At 33.6% G+C, this 12,093-nt stretch overlaps 1 protein-coding gene across 1 annotated transcript; it reads right to left on the reverse strand.

The window, feature by feature from the left end:
- Positions 1-785: 785 nt before the first annotated feature.
- On the reverse strand, positions 786-11,877 carry LOC132720930 (uncharacterized). The gene is made up of 11 exons (XM_060705177.1): positions 11,811-11,877; positions 10,605-10,748; positions 10,047-10,152; positions 9,194-9,323; positions 8,641-8,886; positions 7,942-8,072; positions 4,419-6,168; positions 3,892-4,095; positions 2,448-2,569; positions 1,779-1,908; positions 786-1,034 (listed from the first exon to the last, which is right to left on the reverse strand). The coding sequence occupies exons 1-11, from the start codon at positions 11,864-11,866 to the stop codon at positions 865-867; spliced, it is 3,189 nt and encodes a 1,062-aa protein (XP_060561160.1). The 5' UTR covers positions 11,867-11,877; the 3' UTR covers positions 786-864.
- Positions 11,878-12,093: the final 216 nt, after the last annotated feature.

Below are 12,093 nucleotides of genomic sequence, written 5' to 3' on the forward strand. Positions count from 1 at the left end.
TGTAATAAGAATAGGTTTTCCAAAATTTGATATAGGGGCATGATTATATCAAAATCCATTACAGAGTTATACACTCATGCCTTAAAATGAGTGTGAATACATGTACTATTAATATGTACATTGTACTAGTATTAAATGTTTAAATCTGTATATTAAACTGAGATATAAAAGATGAAAAATTGGACGGTACAAACAACTAAAGCAGAAATGTGATACTGAAATAGCAACATCCAGGTCAATACAAATATTTATATGTATATATAATCATGATAATATTTGAAATATGGGAAAAATTAACAAACTTCGGATTTAATACTAACAGTAAAGTTATTCTAGGTACCTTATACAGTTTCTGATTTCATCAAGATTTCAAAAACTTTCAAAATGCAACTGTTTTTTTTAAAAATAAATTCCTCATTTTTTTTCAACAATGTTTACCGGTAAAACTGAGTTTCTGTTTCCTTGGCTTTACAAAAGATCATCCAATGAGTTTTATCCCCCTTTTATTTTATAATTGTGTCTACAAAAAAAAACTGCAATGAGGTCTTTTTTCTTTAAAACTCTTTCTCTAAGAAATCATGTGCATTGGATGTGTGCATTTTTAAACTTGAAACAGCATAATAGCATTGTTTTTAATGATTTAAGTATAAACACACTAACACAAGATGCATAATCACATGACTATTGTGATCTGTTCGGGAGGGAAAACTAATACTTAAAGACTTGTTCAGGTAGTATTTGTTTCATCAATTTTTTGATAGTTCAATATATGACTATCATATAACAGTCAACAAACAACAACTGTTCAGACATTTTTAACATTAATATAATGCAAATATCTTGATTACATTCATTCACAGTTCATCAATTTTTCTTTATGTCTAATGGAGCAATCTGTCTTTCACCTTCTGCAAGAAATATCTGCAATGCTTTCTGAAGAAGATATACTCCCATTTTCCGTCTTTCTTTCATGGAAAATGTCACTGACACACCGTAATAGTCACCTTTCTTCTGGTTAGTTAACTGCTTTAAACCTGTCAATATGTGTTTTAGAACTATTAATTTTATAATTTTGAAAAATAAAAACAAAACAATAACAAACAATTGTAGCAACAGAGACAAGAGCTCTGCATATAGGAGCATTCTACACCTCAAATTCAATAGGTATCATCTACTGACAATAGGCAATGTCCTTACCATGTTTCACAAACCAATGGTTATTCCATCTCAATTTATTGAGTGAAGAGGGATTTTACAATCCTGTGTCACTGGGACCTTGACCATTCACCTCTGACCTCAAAATCAAAGGGGGTCATCCATTGGTCATTAACATCCCCTCTTAGTATGAAGATGATACACTTAATAGTTATCGAGTTATTGAGTGGACAACAATGAAGCTAACTAAGGGATGGACAGACAGATTGATGAACAAGTACAACCACATTTGCCTTAAGGGTTATAACAAAGTCATAGATAAATATTTTCAGATTCAAATAAATCAAACAATAAATAAAAATATTGAGGAAAGCATATTGATGACGTCATTATAGCCTTTACTACATCAGCAAACATACAGTATCACTAGTACATGATCTACAGGTACAACACTCTGGTACTAATCTATAAAGAATATTACTTATATTTTCAACCATACAGTCTTATATACCTGCCTCTATGATAAACAGCAACTTCAATACATTTAGAACATTACATTTATAATATAAGTGGTACATGTCTCTAAAGATAAAACACTCCTGTACTAATGCATAAAATATTACCTATAGCATCAATCATACAAGCCTCCCTGGTATATGCCTCTACTGGTATAACACTCTGGAAACAATGTAGAGACACTACACCCATACTACTGTCCCATATCTCAATTATCTTCTCCACCTTCTTACTCATCTAAAGCAGAAAAACACAATTTTGTATGTCACAGATATCATGCACACAAAAATTTAGCCAGGAATTTTATAATGCCACAAAGGGCTATAATTAAGATAAAACCCATGCACGAGTAACGGGTCTTGGACAAGAACCTAAAATTATGATCCTACAGATATGTATTAACTTTCAACTGTCAAGTGAAAACCTTTAGCAGATGTGGACATAAATCTTGCGTACAAAACTTCAATCAGAAATTTTCAGATTTCAAGACTATAAATCACCACAGTTATGAATCTTGGACAGTAAAACATAATTCTTGTGAAAAGTTTGTGATTTTTACCTTGCTATGCTAAGACCTCCAAATCTTATCAATACCACAATATATCACAGTTTCAAAACACGTTTTTTTTTTAAATAAATAAATGAGCCGCGTCACGACAAAACCAACATAATGGGTTGCGCATGCGGATGCGCAGGCTGGTCTGGATCCATGCTGGTCGCAAACACATTATGTTGCTTTTGTTGTGACGCGGCTCAAATGCAAAAGCTACACTCACCTTGGTATTATTTTTCTTCTGATGTTTAATTGCTTCATAAAGATGACAATATGGCCTTGCCCTTTTTCCTTTCCCAATGTAGAAGATGGCAGAAATGAAGGTATGGAAAATATCCTGATCACCTTAAAAAGAAAAAGAAAACTTAACACACCAGTTTATAGTAACCTTAGCAATCAAACCATGTGAGAGTGTGGGAGATTTAAGTGGAAATGTACCATGTTTTTATCTTCTGTCTATCCCTGGTGAGTCAATGCACAATGTTTTGTTTTCTCCTCTCCATATGATAGGATGGGCCCTTTACCAGGGATATGATCATCAAAAAGTTAAAATCTCAGTAATTTTGTGCAACTGTTTTGGTCCAGTTAAAGTGCAGTTTGATCATAGAGAGCAGAGCACAATTAAATGCCAATTAAACTAAATAAGAACACAATAGAATGCCAATGAAGCTTCACAGCAATGCTTTGGTTGCCCATGCTCTTCTTCTTTTTTATCAATCTAACTGCGCTTTGTAATCTTACTGTAAACATTGCTATACAAATGCAGTGGAATCAAAGTATGTGATATTGTGTCAGAGGTATAAAGTTCTCTCATATTATTCAAACACATCATTAGCATGAAAAAATTCCATTTTCTAATAAGTGTACAACTTATATATAAATTAAAATTATACATCCAAGTTCTATCTGACTAAGAGATTTTAAAACTAGATATGTGTCCAAAGGAGAAGGTTGGCCTGCAATGTGACATTTTTGCTTATAAGTTCATCTTTAACAAGGGTGTTTGGAACAACTGTTGAAGGCATACGCCAAATATTTTATAATCCATCAAATAATAAGCTGGACACAATTTTGTACACACACACATGCTTACAGAGACTAAAAGCATTTATATCAATTTAGCCTTCAAACCATGTGAGAGTGTGGGCGATTTAGGTGGAAATGAACCTTGTTTTCATCTTCTGTCTATCCCTGGTGAGTCAATGCACAATGTTTTATTTTCTCTTCACCATATGATAGGAAGGGGCCCTTTACCAGGACTATGATCATCAACAAGTTAAAATCTCAGTAAAAGTTTACCTAAGATTATCAGACCCATTCCAAATGGCAAATATGCTTTTGCAAATCTTTAAAAAAAATTCTGTATCAAACTGAAATTCCCAATATCCAAACTGACAATTTTGCTGAAGTTCATTCAAGTCATGAAGTATCTTAACAGATAGACATTTTATTTTTTTGTTAGGCTTTGTTTGAATAAACAATGTCACACAATTCAAAATACGTCAAAAGACTATACTATGTCAAAAGAGCTTGAACGGACGTTTCAAAAGGTACTAAATGGCTGGGAAAAGGTCTGCATAATAATTATGTATATGGAGAAGTAAATGTTTTGTTCAGCTGATTTTCAAAGATAGTTTTAAGTAAAGACTTTAAATAAATTGACATACTCATATTGATAGCCCTGTTTGGAAGGTTTTTAGTGACTCTAGGATCAAGCAGTATATAGTTGAAGGAAGACTTGAGGGTACCCTCTCTCCATAGTCTCATTCTGTCAGGGTTTTGGAAGGCAGCAACCATTTTTGTTTCTATACCAGGCATGTCTGACATGTTCAGATTACCATTTAGTGCGAGCTGTAATTCTGCTGGATATTCTAAAATAGAATATGTAAAAATTCAAACAAACTGGAACTATATATCATGTAATAAGGAATTATATATCCTGATATATCATTGCTTATATAAATAGAAATTCTACAAATCTAAGATTAGTTTAATCAAGAAAACTTAATACATTTAAACACATAAATCTACATAATAATATTATACATTTTACAATGATATGGATCGACTGCTTAAATTAAGTCTGTAACATTCCGCAAAGAGATGACAAATTTACTGTTAAAGTCATATTTTGTTTTCAGACAATAACTTCCAGCTGTTAATCAAGATATTTAAAAATAGTATTATTATTTACCTGGAACCTTACCAGTTGTTTTCTTGCAGACTTTGTTATTGTCAAGTTTTCCCAATCTAGTCATGTATGCCTGCTTAGTTGTGTTTGTAATGGGCCCTGGGTCATCGCCATGATGAACGAGTTTTGAGCGCAGTGTCTTATCATCTATTTTTCTATCTGTTGCTTGGGAAACAATATTTGCCGCGTCTAAACAACCCTTAGCACTATCATTTGATTTGATCATTGCATTTTCTCTCCAATTATAAAGCACTGTATCCTCAGAGGAAAGGCTACAACAGTTTGACTTATTATCTGGATTTGCAAGGACATTGGAGTTTACACTAAACTGGCTGTCAACAGAACGCCTGCTTCCCTGACTCCCACAGACCGAGGGTAGATGTCGCTCCACTAATGTTATACCATTTTCTTTGTCTGTATATATATAATCTACAGTTGAGGCATTACTGTACATACTGCACATAGACTGACGGCCACAAAAACCTGTGTCCAGTAAATCATTCCTGCTTGGTGTTGTCTGTGCTAGCTTGTCCTGTTTACACTGTTGAATCTCTTTAAACAAATCATCAATGCTTTCTTTGCTATTCACATACTCTTTGCTACACTCACAATTATCTTTCATAACATCCTGTTCCTTTTTTAAAACACTATTACCTTTCACAGATAGAGCGTTTTTAACTGGCAAAGTTTCTCTTTTATCAAGAAAAGTTTCATCAAATGTACCTTCAAAATCTGTAAACAGTTGGGCATTATCCAATACATTCACAGTACTACTTATATGTGATACCATGGAGTCATCAATTCTTAACTGATTAAAAGCATTCTCATTCATATTCAAGTTTTTAGATTTCCCTTGCCTGTCATCATCTAAATGAGTATTATAAATCTGGCTTGTTAAACCGGTCACATCATGATCCTTTGAGGTTAAAATTCCCTGAGATTCAACATTTCTATCCCTCATTAACAAATTACCAGAACAGTGATGATCTACATCTTTATTTTCAAGTGTTTTCACATTTTTTTGGTTCTGTTTGGAATGTAAAGGTTCATTTTGATGTAACTGAGAACCCTTATCTCTGTCAAAAACTTTGTTTCGCTCGGCTAATAACCAGTTTCTTTTCCTACGACAATTTAAAGTTATATCAGCAGATTCTGGTAAAGTTTCTAGAATATCTGGCAATGATAAAGTCCTATGATCTTCTGTGTCTAGCATTTTATGATCAAACTTGTGCAGACCTTGTTTAATTACATCAGTATAATTATCATTGAGAGAAGCCCCCACTAAGTCATCAAGTTCTAACCCAAGTTTTTCACACGCAGCACAAACAGTTCCGTCCTTTATAAGCTTTTCTGCTATACCTCCACAAAAGTCACATTTTACATTTACATGTGACTGAATTTGAGATGCTGGCTGCCTTACACAATACTTAGCCCTTCTATGATGTCCAGTCTTTTCATTTCTAGAACAGTCTAGATCTAAACTGTTTTCAGACAAACTGATATGCCCATGACAATCTGCCTCAGCAGAAAAGTTTCCAGGCAAATGCTGAGAATGACTTTTTTCTGATATACTGCGAGTTTTGGGGTTTTCAACTTCTTGGAACAATCTTCTATGAGTTAAATGTGATTTCTTACAATCTTTGTCATAAATATATTTGGTATTTTTGATCACAGTATTTGTACAATGATCATAGAGAGGTGATAAATCTGTACTGGATAAACTGTCCCTCTCTGTCATGTTGGAATTAGTGCTCTGAAACAAGGAAACAAAGAATGTTCATATATAATAGCAAACTTTTAACTCTTAACTTTCTCTTTCAATTAGTAAAGAGCATTTTACATTTACATGTATACTTTGCTTATTTCATTGAAGTTCACTTTAGTCAATTTCACTTTTTTATGTCTAAGGGTTCATACAGAAATCAGTTTTATCAAATTCCATGACCTTTTATGATCTTTTTAAGTTTGCATAATACACTAAGGTACCAAATAATCGTATACAATATTCATAAAAATAAACACAGATTTAAAGAAGAGAAAAAATAACACTTAAAGCAAATTATACACCACAAAAAATGTGTAAACCATAGTATAGGTCATATGGCAATTTTCCCGCTCTACTAATTGAGGAAAACCTCATGTGCACCTATGTGCTTTATTTCAGAGTAGAACCAATTATGCTCAATAAGCTAGCTGGATAGCTTTCTCAAATGAAACTAGAAATGTGTCCATAGGACACGGGTGCCCCCACCGCGCCACTGTTCTGTCAATCTTTTTACTAAGTCAAGGGAAATAACTCTACAAATACTGGATAAATCCACAAGCGAAACCCCAGGTGCAAATCTAAATATGCTGAGCAATCTGCCCGTAAGGTTTAATGAATATGTCAAATCCTTTTTGAGTAACTTGCGACACAAGTTGAAAATTGCAAAAATTTTCTAAGTGAAGGGCAATAGCTCTAAAAATACTAAATAAATCCAGACGAAAATACCTGGTGCACAACTGCACATGCTGATCAACATTCCTATAAAGTTTCATGACTCTAGGTCAAATACTTTTTGAGTTACGTGCGACACATGTTGAAAATTGCAAAATTTTACTAAGTAAAGGGCAATAACTCTAAAAATACAAAAAACATCCAGACGAAAATACCCAGGTGCACAACTACACATGCTGATCAACATTCCTGTAAAGTTTCATGACTCTAGGTCAAATACTTTTTGAGTTACGTGCCACACAAGTTGAAAATTGCAAAATTTTACTAAGTCAAGGGCAATAACTCTGAAAATACTAATAATATCCACACAAAAATACCCAGGTGCACAACTACACATGCTGATCAACATTCCTGTAAAGTTTCATGACTCTAGGTCAAATACTTTTTGAGTTACATGCGACACAAGTTGAAAATTGCAAAATTTTACTAAGTCAAGGGTAATAACTCTGAAAATACTAAAAATATCCACACAAAAATACCCAGGTGCACAACTACATATGCTGATCAACATTCCGGTTAAGTTTCATGACTCTAGGTCAAATACTTTTTGAGTTACATGCGACACAAGTTGAAAATTGCAAAATTTTACTAAGTCAAGGGCAATAACTCTGAAAATACTAAAAATATCCAGACGAAAATACCCAGGTGCACAACTTCACATGCTGATCAACATTCCTGTAAAGTTTCATGACTCTAGGTCAAATACTTTTTGAGTTACGTGCGACACAAAAGTGAACGGACGGACGGACGGAAGGACGGACGGACGGACGGACGGACAGACGGACGGACGGACGGACAAGGGTAAATCTAAATGCCCGCCACTAGCGTGGGGGCACAAAAAGGTGAAGATGCGGGTGAAGCTCTAACTTACAGCAGAGAGAGGCAAGGGGTCTAGAGTCATTAAAGATAACCCTTGGCCACAGATATTAAAATCACTACACTGTAATATGATGACGTTGCCAATAGTGATACACCTAAGTAAATACCTATAGGGTAAATATTTATGTAAGTAAATAAATTTAAAATTACCTCCCCATCACAGGTAACAAAGCTATCCGAGGTATCTGAAGTACTGAGGTTAAGGTGTAGGGACTCTTGTTGTCTACTATCATCTCTGTATTCATCTGGAGAACTTAACCTGGGCTCAATATATGGATGATCTGAAAATATTCATAATATATCTTCTATATCGCTAAACGCTAACATTCATTTACACACACACATTCATGTAAAATATTTTCTGCCTGTATATAATTAACCGTCTTGTTAAACATTCCCTTAAAATTAATTTTAACTTATACTTCACAATATAAACTTTAAGCCTACAATTAAGAAAGCATACTTGTTGTATAGTGTGCATGAAACAAAGGCCTAAAAGTGACACAAGTCTTCTCAGACATGATTTGATTCAGATACAATGTCAATAATAAGCACTTTGGGGGCATTGGGTTTACACCCACAATTGTGTATGTTGTAGGGATGCTACTGTCCAGTTTTACTGGTGGAGGGCCTCAGGAGCTATATTGTACATTATTTCAGGCATGACTGGGCACCTGAGAATATCCTGTATGGTTTTCTCACATGAAGGAATCTAGAATATTTCATGTTCACAAACCTTGCAACACAAGCACATGTGCATAATTGTGTCAAAATTTCATTATGGCTATCTCCTAAAAGTTCACATGTTTGTTAAGCACTTCTATTGACAAAGTATATCCTAACACTTACCTGGAGATGTCACATCTAACAAATGAGTTTCTTGTCCGTTACTAAAATATCTATCAATTTGTCTCTGTACATTACTCAAGAACATGCTGGATCTACGTCTTCGGGCAAACTCATGTAGATAGTCCTCTAGTCGCTGAGTATTATACATAGAATCCTCAAACACATTACCAGATGATGTGTCTGATACATTTCTATCCAATTCATTGGGACTGGATGAGTCTGACCTTAAGCTATCTAAGCTTAAACCTATCAAAATATAATTTTAACATAAATTACATTGAACAAACACTATAAATAAAATTAGCTATAGTATTTCTACCAGATACTGAAATAAATCAGTGAACTTTTCCATATAAAGAAGAAACTTGATGCTTAACATTGATGCTTAACATTGATGAAATATTACAAGACTTAAATATGGAAATGTCTAATGTTAAGATAGTTCAAAATATTAATACTGAGAAGTAAGCAGTAGATATATAGCCTCACTAGGTACCACTATATGCTTATGGCATAGTGTCTGGCAGGAACAGAGTTAAGATAAATCACTTACGTTTGTAAGTAAACATTGGAGTGGTAGTTTGTTCATCATCTGAGTGAAGTTCAAACATGTACTGCTTTATAACTTGAAGGACATCATCATGTTGGTAATTTATAGCCATGTCCTCCACACTCAATCCTTCCTGAAACACAACAAATACAATATTTCTAACACTTTACAATCATCATGTTCCAACATTATGCTTATTTTTCATGAAACTATAATGAATAATGAAGAAGTATTGGCAAGAGAAACAAGAGATATCATTAGGACATCAGGCTTGACTTTTCTCAACGCTTGATAGTAAAACAAGAGCCTGTATAATGTAAAATTTTCTACATTCAAAAAGGACCATAATTCTGTCAAAACTCATGTTAGAGATATCATCAGCTAAGGACCTTAGACAGTGACCTCGTATCATGCTATCAATAAGTGTTAATAAGTAGTTTTGAAGGTACAAACTTGCACATAAAAATTTAACCAGAGTGTGACGCCAACACTTGGGTGTGTGTTCAATAGATCTCCCTATTCTTCAAATATTCAAAACAATATCTCTAAGTCTTTATTAATTGATCTACAGAAGATAATAATTGCTGGTAATAAATTTTTGAATAAAAACTTACTTTAATCTATAAAAAAAAATGAGAACAAAAATCATTTAAACACATATTAAATTAAATAAAAAAAGACAAAGTTTGCTTACATTATAATTGTTGCCTGGTACAAATTTGATAATATCCAAAGGCTCAACCATAATAAAATCAATCAATGACTTATATATGAAGTATGAAAAAATAATCACTGAAATAATAATATATAAACTCCATTTTCATCAACACATAAATTCTAATAAATAAAATAATACCTTATCTCTGATATAAGGGTCACCTCCATTTGCCAATAATATCTGGACACAGTCACACATACCCCATATTGCAGCAACATGAACAGGTGTTGTACCATCATTTAATCTGTTCAAAATGGGAAATATAGAATATTAAGTATGATAGAATGTAGAAAATAGTTTTATGAAGTGAAAATGAAGGATAAAGTTATTGGATTTAGACAGTGGCTAACAATTATGATTTAAAAGAAATATGTAAAATTTCAAGTGCACATTTTGATCTTCAGTGACAGGGTATATTTATATGACATGCAAAACCATAAAAAAACAATTTTTTCTAGCAGTGTTACAATTCATCGATGCCTTCCAATTTACCAAGTCCATCATGTATCACGATGCAATACATATTTCACTTTACAATTCATTTACACAGCTGACAAGTATCTCAGCTGGAAACCTGACCCTTGTACCAAACACAATTTCCAACATATTTGTGCCAAGTTGTTCTAAAATCGATCTAGGATTGACAGAATTTTTGACCAGACACAATCAAAGTTGTTACAGATCACAAATTTTTACCTAATATTTGGGTCACCATTGTACTGTAAAAGTAAACAAAGTGGTTCAATGCCCAGTCCTGCAGCTAAATGCATTGGTGACACACCTTCTTCACTATTTATATAATTTGGGTCAGCCCCTCTCTCTAGCAATTCTCTGGCACGTCTATAAACAAAAAAAATGATAATGAAAATTATGTTACCTAGAACTAATTAATTTTGACATGATAATGCAGTCATTTGTTACTACTTCTCCTTCTTGAGGGAGTTGGCTATAACAGTCAAGTACAAGCTGTGATTTTACCTTGTGCAAGTACTGTTTATTCAAAATAAAAAGTGGCTAGCTGTTGAGAACATACCATAATGCAAGTTAAAACTTTAGGGCCACCCTTAAAAAAATCTATCTGATTGCTATTGCTGACCCAGGGTTACAAGGGTTGGGTCGGTATGTAGGCTTTTCTTCTTTATATATATGTATATATATATATATATATATATGATTTTCACGGAACCTTACAATAAAATATATATAGGCTTGGTTGTACTTGTAGCAGATGATAAATTATGTGGACATGGCTCCCCAGCTTTGCCATATCCGCTTTGAATTATAGGAACCAACATAAAACCGAATGGGTCCGCCTATAGCCGACTGTTTCTTATCTTCAAAGCGCAGCGCATTTGCATACGGCAAAGCTGGGCAGCCACGTTTGAATTTGTCGAAAGATTTTTTAAATGGAGTAAAACGTGATAATCTTGTTGTTTATTTTGCCTGTTGCATTGTTTATATTGACGTTGAAAGTTTAAAATTGACAATTATTGTGAAGAATTATATCTTCTGTGTCGATGGACCAAAGGATTATGTGAAAATATTGGAAATGGAATAAAAATACATCGTGATTTTGACGGTAGGTGTCCGGATTTTTTTCCGGCGAACATTTTTATCTTGTGTAGAGACGTTGAAATATGAAATCTTTTCAAAACGGCTTATATTAAGTTTTTTATACATATATGATCAGTTCATGAGCTGGGATTGACAAATATACATTTTATTTGGATTTTAAAGGCGTTTTGAATTCCACACCCCAAGTGTCTGTGGCCACTTCCAATAATTTATGACTCGAAATCGTGTTTCACCAGAATTACAACCGTTGCATCGTATTTTACAAGATATATCTATTTATAGTTCTATAATTTCAGAAAGAGACTGAGATAAATCTGTACTGATTACGTTATATTTCCTATTTTCACATTTTCCAACAACAAATTTTGGTTTGTTTCGGCCATCTTGAATTTGGCGCCACATGTCTAATACATTGACAATATAGTAGAAAATATCGTTATCATCATCAGCAGCACAGGTACGATATTTACATGTATGTAATATGTACATGTAGTGCGTCAGCCCTTTAAGGCACAAAAGCTTTGTCAAGTAAACATCTACATCTACATCATACTGCTTAACAATCAATTATGATTATGACTAGCAGGCATTATGATTATGACTAGCAGGC

The sequence above is a fragment of the Ruditapes philippinarum genome, unplaced genomic scaffold (assembly GCF_026571515.1).
Source record: "Ruditapes philippinarum isolate M1 unplaced genomic scaffold, ASM2657151v2 ctg2863_1_1_1_1, whole genome shotgun sequence".
Classification (NCBI taxonomy): Eukaryota; Metazoa; Mollusca; class Bivalvia; order Venerida; family Veneridae; genus Ruditapes; species Ruditapes philippinarum.

Bases quoted from the DNA above. Each gene is read 5' to 3' on its own strand.
- LOC132720930 (XM_060705177.1), bottom strand. From the start codon at position 11,866: ATGGCCGAAACAAACCAAAATTTGTTGTTGGAAAATGTGAAAATAGGA. The intron at 10,153-10,604 runs GTAAAAATTTGT...CATTTTGAACAG, and splicing joins AATGGTGACCCAAATATTAG to ATTAAATGATGGTACAACAC. The intron at 2,570-3,891 runs GTATGTCAATTT...TTTCTTTTTAAG, and splicing joins AAACAGGGCTATCAATATGA to GTGATCAGGATATTTTCCAT.